General features: G+C 30.8%; 2 protein-coding genes across 4 annotated transcripts; one reads left to right on the forward strand and one right to left on the reverse strand.

Annotated features, from left to right (window-relative positions):
* Positions 1-5,395: 5,395 nt before the first annotated feature.
* On the forward strand, positions 5,396-6,342 carry LOC106756411 (VQ motif-containing protein 20). The gene has a single exon (XM_014638837.2). The coding sequence runs from the start codon at positions 5,567-5,569 to the stop codon at positions 6,296-6,298; it is 732 nt and encodes a 243-aa protein (XP_014494323.2). The 5' UTR covers positions 5,396-5,566; the 3' UTR covers positions 6,299-6,342.
* A 1,016-nt stretch (positions 6,343-7,358) lies between these two features.
* Positions 7,359-15,207, reverse strand: LOC106773583. Of its 3 annotated transcripts, XM_014660299.2 has the most exons (11): positions 14,876-15,207; positions 14,282-14,356; positions 13,979-14,197; positions 13,581-13,815; positions 12,979-13,151; positions 10,764-10,906; positions 10,450-10,627; positions 9,798-10,377; positions 9,554-9,666; positions 7,949-8,192; positions 7,359-7,719 (listed from the first exon to the last, which is right to left on the reverse strand). In XM_014660299.2, the coding sequence occupies exons 3-11, from the start codon at positions 14,167-14,169 to the stop codon at positions 7,492-7,494; spliced, it is 2,085 nt and encodes a 694-aa protein (XP_014515785.1). In that variant the 5' UTR covers positions 14,170-14,197; positions 14,282-14,356; positions 14,876-15,207; the 3' UTR covers positions 7,359-7,491. The 3 variants fall into 3 exon arrangements, with proteins under 3 accessions (XP_014515785.1, XP_014515776.1, XP_014515793.1); XM_014660290.2 differs by lacking the exon at positions 14,282-14,356; XM_014660307.2 differs by lacking the exon at positions 14,282-14,356 and having other exon boundaries at positions 7,492-7,719; positions 12,979-13,148.
* Between the last annotated feature and the right edge of the window lie 401 nt (positions 15,208-15,608).

The following is a 15,608-nucleotide window of genomic DNA, read 5'->3' on the forward strand; positions in this document are numbered from 1 at the left end:
TTAATAGATTCTGTTAGTAATGAAAATTTATAGAAATTACAACTTTTGACTTTTATTTTACATTTAACATTTAACATTTATTCTTCTAATTTTATATTCTTTTAATCAATATTAATAAAGTGTGTTAAGAAAAATGTGTATCATCAAATATATTGTTAGTTTTCCTCTCGGCTTAAACATGTGAACAAAATACATTATTATTTAATTAAAAATAGGGTTACTATAATAAAAGTTAAACATTATAAACAAATATATTTATGTGTTATCACAGAAATAATAAACAAAATGTCTCATATCATATATAATGAGAAGAATAAATACAAAAAAAAAAATAACATGAAAATGAGAAAATGCCAAAATAGTCTTAATTTGCCTTAAAAGTTAGATAAAAATAATATGGCTAATAACAAAACTAAACCTGAGTTGCACATTGGAGTTAGATTTTCTTAATTTTTTTTTTGTAATATAATTGTTTAAACAACTTATTTTTTTAGTATTTTTTATAACAATATTTTATTTTTAAAAGACTTTTTGAAAATAAATTCAATTTCTGAATAATATATTAATTTTTAAATAATAAAGGTTATTTACTTTTGAGTATTTTTTATATTAAAAAGTTTTTGTATCTTCATTAAAATATTTTATTTAAAAATAACTGATAAAATAGTGAGAAGATAAACATAACCATGTTGGGAATAACATGTAAATATGAAAAAGATATTTTTGTCCAGAAAAAACCATAAACATTTTTTTATACTTTTAACTGTCTCTTTCTGTCTTCTTCTTAGACATTTCAAAGTTACTTTAAAAAATAATAATATTCTCTGTCATTTTGTTCTGACACTTTTTAAAATAAATTTGAACAAACATATAAAATTGGTTAATTAATAAATGTTTACTAAAAACTACTTGTTCCTTTATAAAATTAATCGAACATACCTTAATCTGTTTGAAATAAATAGTTTCCAATTTTGTTTGTGGGGAAAATAATTTGTTAACAAAATAAGTTATTCATTATAGAAATCAATGTATTCGAAATCGAAACTTATTAATTTTGGTCTTTTCTGGATAAATTGAGAAAAAAAACAAAAAGAAAAAAAAACAGCTAATATAGAAGAACAGATTACATCCGTCCGACAGTAACTAAGTGGGAGACACGAATCAGGAAATGAAGCCAAATCTACAGACAAAAAAGGACACGTTTAGATCAATTTCAGAAAGAAAAAGTATTTTACATTAATATTAGTTTTATATAAGATAATTATAAAAAAAATAGATTTTTATAGAAAATACTTTTAACACAGATTACTTTTAGTTTGTGAAAAAATTTATTTTATTTTTACAAAAGTTATTTAGACATGCTTACAATTCTCGTTTTAGGAAAAATAGTATATTAAAGATAATGATTATCTAACAACATCTTCTTTTACAATATTTTAACATCATCTACGTGTTATTATTGTGTTTGATCCATGATAATGTTTTTTATTATTAGTATTAATTATAGAATAATTTTGAATCAACAACAAAATAAAACATAAGTAATGTTAAAATATTGTCAAAAAATATTGTTAAATATCATTGTCATTTTTTAAACCACTCTAAAATATTAGGATAATGATATTTAGACAACATTTTTTTGACAATATTTGAACATTAATTACGTGTCAATCTGTGATTGGTCGTAAATTACTCTCTAATCAATAATAATAATCATAAACACTATTATGGAGTAATTTACGACCAATCACAGATTGACACGTAATTAATGTTCAAATGTTGTCAAAAAAATGTTGTCTAAATATCATTGTCCAAAATATTAATGCAATGTATAAAATAAAATAGTAATTCTTAAATAAAAAATATATTATAAATTTTTGTAATTTTATATTATTTTTAAGAAATAATTAATGCAATTTATTTAATAAAAATAAATATTATATTTGTTCTACCGCATTTAAAGTTTAAGACAGGATTAAATATTTCAAATACCACTTTTTATGACAAAATCGTAATAAAATACAAAACACAACCCTCAAAAACAATACAAATAATTAATTCTAACTATTCTATTTTGATTGATTTAGTATTAAAATATTCCCTGTTGTAAAAATAGTAAATTTTAAAATTATTAAATCCTTTACCAATTTAGTCAATATATTCTTATGCTTCCTCAATTTCTTAGCTTTTTAGAAATTTTTAAACTTATATATTTTCTAATGTAAATAAGATTGAAACCCTCTATTCAATTAACTGAACTAAATATTTGATAATATAAATAATATTTTAAAAAATAATAATATTTAAACAACATTTTTATATTTAAATACTTTTATTAGTTCAAAATTACTTCACAATTAATAATAATTATAATTTTATTTAAAACGAAGAAGCATAATAATATGATTGGTGGGATCCAGTCACAATTTTTTAGTTAGTGAGATCTTGGCCGGCTGGATCAAATTCAATTGGAGCATCCAACGGCTGCAATTAATTGGACCCGTGGTGGGACCTACATGCATGTGGTGTAGCCGCGTGCGAGTTGGTCAAAACTAATGGCCTCCATGAATATATATAAAAAAAATACTACTTTTCAAACTATGTTTGAAAATAAAATTATATTTTAAATATTCACCTACTTATATTGACCCATTAATCGTACTTATTCTAGATTATAAGAAAAATATCAGCAACCGTTTTCAAAATAATTTTAATATTCAAACATAATAATCTTTTTTCTGAAAATGTATTTTTATTTTATTTTATCTCTGTGATATACTGTTTTTAATAAAAGATCAACACTTTTAGATTTTTATAAAACAACAATGAAGAGAGATCTTAATATAATTGAAGTAATGCACTTGTTTAGCAAGCTTACAAAGTATGAGTTAAAATTAACTAATTGAGTATTTTAGAATAACTTACTTTAAATGGTCAAATTAACATTTGAAATTAGTGTGTGTATTTAAATACTACAATCTATATTTATAAAATTCGAAATAAATTTTTAATTAATAATAACCTAATTACAATTCAAATAATAATAACTTATCTTAAAGTTAATTAATTTTATTTTAATCCGATAGATCAATTTACTGACCATTATCGTAAATTGCTTTACTGTCCCATTTTTAAACTGACCGAACCGATCATGTTCTACCCAACTCACATTAAATACTGTAATAATAAGATTTGAAATAGTTTTTGTTTTTGTTTTATTCTACAAACATATTACTAATTATTTGAAGCGAACCCAAAAGAAAGTGATAAAAAGGTTATATAGAGACATTATTAAAGCCCAGAGAACTGACCTGAGAATGGAGAATTGTATAACAGAAGACATAGTCTCCTAAAAGTACAGATGTGACAGAAAAGTAGAACAGATAATAGGAAAAAGACAATTATTCATCACTGTGAAAATTCATTTCAACGTCTTTGAATTAAAAATACAAACAATACCCAGAAATTCCACTACAGATTAAAATGGGAATAGAATGCCTTTGGTTTAATGTCTTCCGTAGGTTACTATTTTCATTCAAAATTTTAAATAGTTATTTTTTTTTATCTTAATTGAATTTTTATTTTTGTAAAATTAAATAAAATAGAGGTTGTCCACAAATTGAACAAACATCATTTCTTAACGTAATATGTTGATAGTATACTTTTAATTAACATGACAATAAAAATCTGATTATGAAATAAAAACTTGGTGGTCGGTCATTCAGTTTGATGGTCGGCCACTCAATCTGGTAGTCGGTCATTTGGTCTAGTGGTCGACCGTATGGTACAAAAGGATTCTTCGTTGAATTGACACCACTAGGTCGACCGACCACCAGACTGAGTGACTGACCACCACAGTGAATGATTGACCACCAGACTGAATAGCCGACTACCGGGCTAGCACTAGACCGACCACCAGGTTTTTACTTCATAATCAGGTTTTTTGTGTCACATCAATTAAAAACATACCAGCATTCCACGTCAAGCCTCTTAAACGACCGTTTGTCCAATATGATGGCAAGACATTAGTGATGTTTTAAAAGACATGAAAATTTGTTCTTCTTTATACATTTTTATTTCAAATTTTAACATAAAAAGTAGGTACAATTTTTTAATTCAACAACGACAATTTTCTATTTGTGTTAAACAGGTTCACAGTATTAAGTTATGTAAACAAGTGTTAATTCGAAATACTGTTTAACACAACAAAACATTCATAAAATTAAGTTAGAAGGAATATAAAATGTTGGAGTGAGAGAGATGAGAGAGAAAGGGTTGAGAGGAATGAGAGAGGTGAGTAAGGGTTTGGGGGTTTNTTTTTTTTTTTTTTTAGTTTTGAGAATCAAAATTATTTAAATATCCTTGACCTTAAAACTTGAATCCATGATAAATGAGGGTACTTTTGTCTACTATAATCCGGTANACACATTGTTAAAACGTACCAACTGAAAAACAGGTGTACGCATGTTAAAAATCTACATATATATATATATATATATATATATATATATATATATATATATATATATATATATATATATATATATATATATATATAAGAATAATAAATGTGTAATTGGCTTAATAATTTTATTTTCTATTATTAATATTAATAATATTGTTTAATAATAAAGTAATTTATTTAATGAACATCATAATTTTTAAATATATGGTGATGCCCTGTTTTTTTACATATTTATTATTTATTTTTTGTCATTTTTTAATATAATTATTTACTTTTTTTAAAAAATATTAATAATTATAGACACTTTTATAAATTGGAAAACAGTTTTTCTTGGTTTAACAATTTTATTTTTTATTAAATATTATTTAAATTCAAAAGTTTTAAAAATTTTATTTTTTTATTAACATTGATAATATTATTTTATTATGCTTTTGTATGCAAATTTATTTAATAATTTCACCTTTTTAATAATAAATCTTATTATATAATACATAAGATGACTGAAAAATATTAGTATAAATTACATAATCCTATTATTCAATTACATTTTTAATTATTAGTATTTAAGCTTAATAATAAACATTAAACTCGGAATTTTTATATTTCACGTTTTATTTTCTTTCTATTAAACATTATTCTCGGAAATTTTCATGTTTTGTGAAGGAACAACCTTATATTTTTCCTCCGAATGCGCCGCCACACCACGACATGAAAAACACCGCTCACAGTGACACGTGGAGCTCACCCATCAACTCATTCGCGCCATTTCGCTCCTCCCGGCACCTCAGCACTTCTTCCATCTTAAGGAAATCCCCAAACTACCCATCCCTAATTCTCATATTGCCTACCTGTCACGATCCCACTGGCTAGCTTTTGCATGGGCCATGCAAAACCTAAACTCTATATATACAAACACACTCATCTCTCCAAATCTTTGCCTCCGTCGTCTCCACACAGAACAATAATCTTCATTTCATTTCCATTTTTCTGTTCACTGTTTTTATTTTTACCTCAGATCCGATTAAAGCAAACTGAATAACCGATTCCATAACCTCTGTTTCTCTTGTCGGCGATTGTTATCTTTCTTCAAAACCAAAAGTCATGAGCCCTTCAAACTTCCATTCAAAGAGAGAAATCACCTCCACCAATAACAAGAACAACAATGGATTGCTACCACCACCTTTGAAAATCAGCAAGGAATCTCATTTCATAAAAAAATCATCACCACAATCCTCATCTTCATCCTCATCATCAATATCAACCTCCCTGGTTAACAGTGCAATGCCGGCATCATCGTACAGACCACAGCAACAACGTCACCCTGTCATCATTTACACACATTCTCCAAAAGTTATCCACACTCAACCTAAGGATTTCATGTCATTGGTGCAAAAACTCACCGGCCTCTCTCGTTCGGATTCGGAGGACGAGGACGAGGACGAGGACAACCGACCGCCGCTACAACCCTTGAAGCAGGAGTCTGGTGGTAGCCTTGCGGCGGTGATGGGAGACAAGGAAAGTGATAGAGAAATTATGATTATTTTGAGAAACGAGGAAAATGAGGCATCGTCGGTGATAACAGAAGAAAATAATTGTAGCAGCAGCATGGGAGAAAACCAAGTTAACTCTTGTTTCATGGCAGGGGAGGGACCGATTATAGAACCTCCGATGACCCCTTACGTGACAATGATGGGGCCCAGCTCCACAAAGTTCGTGTGTTCGAGTCCGCCATTGATGAATTACTCAGATTCTTTGTTCTTCTCACATAACTTGAGGGCCCATATTCCATCACCGGCCACATTGGAAGGAACGAAAGAGTTCCGTGATCGCTGATTATAGTTTAACCTTTTTTTTCGTTTGAGTCAATAAAGGTTCTAGTTTTTCAGGATAGAACTTCATTTTTTTAAGAGTTATGAAATGGTTTTTGTTTTTGTAGAAAAGTTGTATCTACAGGAATTTTTACAGTTGTTACTTTCATACCCAGTTTCATAGATTTTTAATTCAGAATAATAAAGAAAGATATAGCTTTCTATGTGATATGTTTGCCATGACATGATCCTTTCTTTTTACAGCTTCAGAAAACTTCCACATCTTTTGTGGATCATTTCATACGTAAATGTGTTTATAATTTGTGTACAAGTATACTTTTGGTAAAAGATGTGAATCATGAAGCCGAAAAAGTTATGTTCTCAAGTATTAGGTGATATTTTATGTGGTTTCCACGAGTTGTAAATATTTCAGAATCTCACCTAATTTTTCTGTGTGGATATCAAATATAAGAAAGAATAGTTTTTTCTTTGGTTTAAAATTGAAGTGTCCGAGCATAACAATTGACAGGCCACAGTTATAAAGGAACAAGACGCGTGAAACAATGGCAGCAATTAAAATAGCTTGCCCCAACAGTTTTATTCGAACGTTGTTTTGTTTGTTTCAAGCAAACAAGCATCATTTTTAGGAAAGTCGCACATATGACACTATAAACAAATAGTCAAGACGAAAGTTTATATTTTGGGAGGACCACAGTTTGTGAATCATAAGTTTAAACTAAGCTGTCATTTTGTTTTTGGCATATCATAAACATAACTTTGAGGTGAGAATTTTCCCGTCATTATGCTATCAACAAATCATTATTGAAATCATACACAATTTCAAATATTGGAAAAATATATATCTTAAAAAATTATTTAGTTGTTACAAATTATTCATGTTTACAAGTAAAATGAAATCTGTCAAAAACTTTGGATGCACACTACACTGTATAGATATCTCCTCCGAATATAGTTTATTTCGTGACACCATCAACTTATTACTATAAAACACCATGATCTTGAACCTAAATTACTTAGTCACTATTGTGGGTGTTTTTTCATGCATTGACCGATGTTATGCAAGAGTTTTACGTAGGAAAGTGTAATTGCATTTTCTAATTAATTAATTTGCTTCCACAAATCTCTATATACAAGAGAAAAGCAATATTAAACAAAAACATATACACAGAAAATTTAACCATGCATGCATGCATCAATCTATTTTTTCTTCTTTTCCTCTTTATCTCTTTCAATTGTAACAGGAGCTGCTGGTACGCTGAACCACCATTCCTTTAATCTCCTAGTCAATCTTTCGGTGCTAGTTTTTCTCAGAGGCGAATATCTTGTGAATATCTCCAAGAAGAGTAGCAGAACTATGTATTTATAGGGCATGAAAGCCAAAATCAAGGCTGCTGATAGAAGGCAAAAGGCCAACTTCTCTGTGGCCTGATAACCATATAAATGAAACTGGTATCATATATTGGATGAAATACGAAAAAATAACATCTTAAAAAGTTTTTCACTGTCAACCAATCAGAGATATGACTTTTAAGACAGTTTTTTATTAAATCAAGGAACTTATCATAAAGAGAAATTATGGTAGGAATGTGTATACAGTGTGTGTATTATTCATTAAGAATTAAATATTAGCAAAAGGGAAAGAATGAGACAGCACCTGAGGAAAAATGGACAGCAACAGGCCGCGAAGCTTGAGCAAAATTACGTTGCCGTCCTGGATGAATTGTTCAGCTTGAGAGACAGCATTCTGAACGGCCAAAAGCTGTTCCATTGTATTCATTGGGGGAGGAGCTATTACTTTAACTTCAGGAACTGACTTACCTTGGCTAAACCATCGGGTAATTATCATAAAAACAGCAAATAACATAAGCATCAGTGATGCTGCATAGCCAAGCCAATTCCTGCAATAATCCGATTATCTAAGTTAATGAAACAAGGGAAATCTGTCATCACAACAAGCACCAAAAAGAAAGCTGAAAATGAGAACCGAAGGGCTTATTTTGTTTGAATAAAACAGAGAAAAGTAACTTTTTTAAAATCAAACAAGTTCTGAAGTATTCAGTATTTCTGTGTTTTTCACTCACATAAAATATTTGGTGCTTCTTATATGTTTAAATTGTCAAAACAATGAAACAGCAAATACAATTGGATTTTCACATGAATCACTAAATATGCCAACTCAGAAGGTGCAAACAACCGTATCATGCCTTCCTATAACAAAATCTTTTCCACCCTCCAACTTTAACAACCACAACGGATCTTCGGCTGGCAATGGTACAATGGAACACCACCTAGAATAGGATTTTTGCACCTTCTTTTTGTTATAAATAAAGGAAGTTTTGATCATTGTAATGAGTTCTTTTCATATGAAAACATGTACAAAAATACTAACTAGGCAATACATACCAAAGATTATGAACTAGATAAATGGAGTACACCAAATTCGTATGTAGCACTATGATTGCAATGAAGACAGTTCGGGGGAAGAGGTAGAGAGGAGAAGGGTGTGTTAGAGCCTGGCATGTTAAATGGGGAGGTGTACCGGTAAGGCAGATAACATTGGTTTCCAGATCAATTTACGAGAAAATCATTAAAAGGAATATCACAGTTGTGTTATAAATTATAGATTGAACATTGCTTAGATATGATTCATATGAATCATGTTAAAATATCAAGAAAACATTTTGTAATACCATTAATGTATCAAAATATTTTTACATGATCTCTTAGCATGGGTTTTCACAAGGAACCCAAGATTAATATATAATTAGACGCTGGTGCTGTCTTCTATATTACATCAAATTGCATCAGTCCAGATCAACAACAATTTCAAATTATTCAATCTCTATTACTCTTCCCCCCTCTACATTAACGGCCTACAATTTCAACAAACCAAACATATAACTTCAGAATCTATGAATTCTTACCAAGCTACATACATGCTTATTCAATGTTGATACTTGGTAGGAAAAGTTTTGCTGGTCTTAGTTCTACCTAAGTGGAGTCCAAATATGGTGTAAAACAAACCCAAGAAAGAATTCTTGTTCAATGCTTATTGAGTTATTCGTATTCAATGTTTATTGAGTTATTCTCAACACCATTTATTATTACAATAGTATCCCATAGCAAATCATCCAGAATTTCCCCCTGAAAATAACTTCTCAAATTTCTATAACAATTTCATAAAAAATATATTTTCTATCTCCTGCCTATTGACAAAAAACAGATCAACAGAATATTCATTGATTTAAAGAAGTTTTACCTGTAAATGATGTAACTGAAAAACAAACAAAACCCTGAAGACTTCCTTAGATCATCCCAATATGCCAAAGCTTGAAGAGACTTCCAAAGTTCATTTATAGGAAAAAGTAACTCCTGAAAGTAGATGAAATTATAAGTATCAGAACAGGATAATACTTAAGCCAGGTTAACTATTCTAAAATTTATCATTCTACAATGCATAACAGTTTGACTAAAGGGTTATAAAGAGCATACTAAAATAGTACCTTCATGACAGCTAAATTAGTGTCAATACCGTCAACTTTAACACCATCAACTGTGGCTTGTGCAGATATAACCTTTTTATGATTGTTCTTAGATTCTTTAATCGCTATTTCCAATTCAGTCATTTCTCCAACAGATATTTCACCCACAGCAATCCTGCTTTCATTTGAGTTGTTTGAACTTGTTCCAAATACAAATCCTAAGTTAGAAACCATGTCCAAGGCTGAGATAGAACGCATTCCACCACCATCCTTGAAATCATTCTCACGATCTGACTCTCTTCTGTTTGCCATATTTGCAAGGGTTTCTAATACCAAGTCTCCACCTGGAAGCTGATCACATAAATTAAACATGAGAAGAGCGTCATTCTGTACAGAAATCGGGGAACTAATATCCTGAATAGCTTGTAAACGCAAAATTCCTAAAACAGCCTTCCAAAGCACTTCATCCCGTGCAACCCCTTTAATTCCATATTTGCTTATGAATTTGTGAACATACAGAACCTCGTGGATGATAGCTAACCAATAATCACGACGTGCATGGCCTTTAAGTTCTGGAAACTCTAGTATAACAGGTTCTGATCTACAAGAGAAGTACTTTTGAAAGTTAATAACAAGATAAATTTTCAGCAGTTATAATTGTTAAATTACTTACAGGGACGATGAACTATAGAAGACTGCCTTGTCAAAAAGTCGAGTACCCCATGGTCCAGTCAACTCAGGTTTAACAACCTGTTTAAGATCTTCTGACAAGTCATATCTTTTTGGTTTATCGTATGATACAACACGAAGTGCTTCGAAATGAAGTGCATGATCTGTCAGGATTAACCTTCCTGCATCATGTCCCAAAGAGAAAAGTTAAGAATAAACAATGTATACTCCTACTTCATCACTAAGAATATATAATAAATTGGTGGGGCATGTGCTTAAGAAACATTGCTAATAAATTTATCCTTTTCCCACACTTACCAGGCCAGGTCGATATTCCTACATGCTCAAGAACTGGCTGTGTTGTGACTGTTCCATCAACCTCGAGAATCTTCTCTTCTCTAGAGGATCTTACAGCAGCCAAGAGAGACGACTCTGAATTGCTCTTCATTTTTCTTATAGCTCTGTTAAAATAAAATTAAAAATTAAATAATTTATGCAAAAAAAAAAATAATTGTGCATACCACTGATCACATACTAAATAATGCAAGAAAACAACAGACTGTTGCATCAGAGACTGACGAGATAAATACAGAAGCTCCCTCTCTGAAATTAAAAAATATAAAATAAAAAATTAAACTGAATGTTATTGAATCATTTTGGTGTGTGATTAGAAGCAATGAACCTGGACTTCAGTCCACAAGCCGGAGTCAGAATAACCATCACAATTATGTGCATACACTAGCCTAAATTTTCATTACAAACTTAATAAGGTGTTCATGTGCTAATAGGGGAGAAAGGCTTTCTCAAATAGTAAGCATGACTCTCTTGATTCTTTAAACAACACCATCACCTTTTCCCGATGTTAAACGATACAATAAAACTGCACTAACCCTTTTCCTGTTGTTAAGGAACCTAGAAGTGGCTGCTCAGTTTTCAGAGAAAGAAATATAAAGACGCGAAAAAAATAATTTAGTAATCTTTATTGAATTATAAACAAAGAAGCTACTTAAAAATTCTCCTAAGGATATTCCCTTTCAAAAATAGAGCTAAAGCCCAGTTCTCAAATGATGACCAAGCAGAATGCCACGCCTCTATCCCCTCCTTCTATTTATGCGTTTAACCTAATTCCCTGCCTCTACAACTTTAACCAGGAACTATCTCTAACTACCAACTACTCTAACATCATCTTCCGAGTGCTGTTGGCACAAACATAAAATCTAAGGGTCCATAAATTTCTCCAAAACTACTTCTGAAAAACTCCACTTGATTTTAAGTAAAACTAAAAATTTTAATGATTTTTTTTCGATGATATCTATGCTATTAAAGTTGATAGGAACCAAGAAATGAGAATGGGAAAGAAATTTCATATTTTATTAAATAGGATGAAAAGAACAAGAAATAGAAGGGGGACTTGCAAAACAAAGATGCCTTACTAAAATTTGCTGATTTATGTAGTATATTCTTGTGTGATTTGGAAAGTCTTCCCGACTAAGTGCATATAGCTACTAGTAGAGTAGCCAAAGTAGAAGGGGTAATTGCAGAGATGTCATGCCTTCGATCATAACTATACAAAGCCTTACCTCTGACCTATATAAGTAAAGAGCAGTACTGTCTATATTCTTGTAAGCCAATCCTCCCACAGTTTCATTCTCTTATAAATTCATAGGATAATCATTGCAAAGAATAGATAGAAGGGATTCCACTAAATTGTTTCAGAAAAATTTACCTGAAACTTCAACAAGTATAAGTAAAACTGAGCAGTACTATCTATATTCTTGTAAGTCAATCCTCCCACAGTTTCATTCTCTTATAAATGCATAGGATAATCATTGCAGAAAATAGATGGGATGGGAGGGATTCCACTGACCACTTCAAAAACTTAAGAACAATTAGAAGGAACTTAAACAATTCATAACACTTAAACTATAATACTCGAAGTAAAAATTGTGTCTAAATTTTGCCCGAAAATTTCTCTTTCACGCACTAAAACCTAAAATGTCTTCATCCTTTTTAGAGCCAGGGTAGCATCTCAGCCAACATTTTTGCGCTTCTCTTCTCCTTAGAAGCAGAAATTAAGCCAAAAAAACAATTTAACAAAGCTCTTAAAAAATAAAAGTAGTTTTTTGGTGAACAAAAGCCCAAAAAAACAGAGCTGCTATAGAAGCTAATTATAGGAGTTTATATTTTAAAGAAATAAAGCCCATATTGCTAGGTCTAACACTAGCTAAACAGAATTTTATAAAACTAGGGTAAGGGTTGATAACCGATCTACGCAGCTATATATCCAGTCAATTTCCTTTTAAACTATGAATCATGTGTGAAAGAGTATTTGTCAACATTCCTACTGACAAATATGTCCTATGCCCTGCCCCAAAAAAAATGAAGAAAGGAAATGAGAAAAAAAGAATCAAACATGCCCATACACCAAAAGCAGGAAAAATGGCTAGTATAAATGAAACTTGGAAGTCAAAGGAATACCAGACAAAAGAAAAAGATACATTATATTTTTAACTTTCAAGGTATAATTTCAAACCTTTCTAAGCCACTGAGGTACTTGTCATAGATGGGGAACTGAAGGCGACCATCAGTTGATGAACTCAGCGCCTCAAAAAGATTTTCACTGATGATGACATCAGCAATGATAGGAATTGAAGGGGCTATTCGACAGAAAGCTTCTAAACCAACTGATACCTCCTCGTCAACCTTCTAGAATGTTTGACACCCGTCAATATTCAGAAAGACCAAATTACCAAAGATAACACAAACTAACCTATAGTATGTATATCTATTTGTATGCATACTATAGATCAAAGATACCACAAACTAACCCGTCAATATATAAGAGACAGATATAGATCAATAAGAGGACATAAACTTAATAATTATATCTATTTGTATGCATATAACAATGGAAACTCACAAACTACCAAGTTCAGAGAAGACCAAAGAAGATATTTTGAGTATAATTTCTGTTCATCCATAGAAATGAACAGAGATAACTAACAAAGAAAGAAATATATTATTCACTTAAGAATTCTAGTTATTCATTTCTTTGATCCATGTTCCGCATTTTATTGTATAAGGCCCACCAGTCTTAACAGCAAAAAGGGCATTTGAGTAGTCTGAAAAACATACACTGGTTAAAGGTTGGCTGTCAGCTGCAGGGACTTCCCAAGCCAACATCATGTCGAATGTCAAACGCCGGAATGTTTTATCAAAGAGATGACCAGCCATTTGTGTAGTCAGGAAAAGTGCCTTGAAACAGCAATATTCCAATAAATTCCTCGCATATCGTGATGGATGCTTTATAGAATCAGAAGCCTCCTGATTGAAGCTCTCCTGAAGATCAATTGAAGAGGTCCTAAGGATTCTGCATTACAGTTGAATTTCCAATCAATTTCTGTCAAACAAAAAACAGGGGAAGGTCCAATGCTACCTAATACTCAGAAAATCTAACATAACTGAATTTTGAAAAGGATTATGAAGCAATAATTCCCGAGTAAACAAGCTAATATGTACAGAACCACACTTACTTTGAGCATCTACGAACAACTAGGTTTGCAACAGGAGAGAGCTCTCGTATAAAATTCTTCCCAGCAGAAGGAGAACGTTCCATCTCTTCCAATTCTTCATCAAAGTAACTTTTCTTGCCAAGCAACCATTTAAATGACCCTTCTTTTACCAAACCTTCAAACATATTTCTGGTTTTGCCGCCTACAGCCATCAGTTTTCACCTCACGATCTTATAGGGACTGGAAAAGAAGATATCCATATCAATCGATCTTAAAGTTATTGTCTTTACTGACACATAAAGTTTACCAGTAAAGAAGTCCCACCAAATTGAATCCTCAAAACTATGAAACCAAACTACCAAGTACCAACCCAAAATCGCTCAACCTATCCAACCTCATCTGCATGATTTAAAGATATTTCAGTTGGAACAAAGTGGTCACACTTTCACACTACAAACAATTCTTACAACGGAGAACAAAATTCTAATAAACACTTCAAGAAAAAAAAATGAACTAGACTTCTTCCATTAAAAAAAATTTAATTCGTCTCATCTTTATCTTTTTGAGAAGTCGGATGAGAACGTTGCCACAGAATTGAAGTTCATAAGTTAATCTGTGAAGCATTTCAAAGGTGCTGTAATTTCTAAAAGATCAAGGTATCACTAACTAACATAATCAAAAATGCAAATTGAGGATAAATAAACCACGAGGGGTGCATCACAAAAAGAGTGTTTAACTATTTCAATTTTGAGAGAAAGCAAACACGCACAATTTCGATTTCACTTGAACAATCTCATCTATTATCATCGCCCTCCTAAATTCATACAAACAAATGAATAAGACGGGCATTCAATCAGACCGACATTGAATCAGAGGTGACCCCAACAAGCTGCACCGAACAAAACCCAAGTGACCTACCTCTAACCGCATAAAAATCTCAACTTTGACATATGGGCTAGCTTGAAATCGACACATTTTTTACGATCTCAGATAGCGAAGGAATTGAGAACCACCTCATTGCCACAAAACAATAGAAAAAGTGGAAAACTTGGATCATTAGAAAGAAAAGAATCTGAAGTTGGATTGATTGAGGCTGATGAAAGAAAGAATGTTCAGTGATGGATAAACTAAACAGAGAAGGAGAAGGAGAGAGAGAGAGAGAAAGCGAAAGGCTTTATCTTTCTGAAAGAAGTATTGAAGCCCGTAGCCTCTGCAAGAACATAATCAGCAGGAACCAGATGCAGGAAAGAAAAATTTAGATATTATTTCCATTTATGATAATTTAAATATTAACATTTTTCATATAATTATAACTTATTATGTAGGGTATTTTATTTTATTAATATTTTCACTAATTAATTTAAAAATCATATTAAATAAATTAAGATTAAATGGTAATAACTCTTTTTACATAATTATGATTGAGCTTTATTATTCTGTTTTAGAGTTTAACTTTTCTATTTTCAAACTAATATATTATAAATAAAGGATGAAGAGAAGTGGTCAAGTAATCAATAAATTATTTTTAAATCATTAAAGTTTTTAAGTTTAAATTACAAATTACTTATAAAACTTACAAAGTTTTTAAACTTGAATTATAGATTGCATATAAAATATTATTTTGAATTACATAAAAAACGTTGTAAATTCA

The sequence above is a fragment of the Vigna radiata genome, chromosome 1 (genome assembly GCF_000741045.1).
Source record: "Vigna radiata var. radiata cultivar VC1973A chromosome 1, Vradiata_ver6, whole genome shotgun sequence".
Lineage (NCBI taxonomy): Eukaryota > Viridiplantae > Streptophyta > Magnoliopsida > Fabales > Fabaceae > Vigna > Vigna radiata.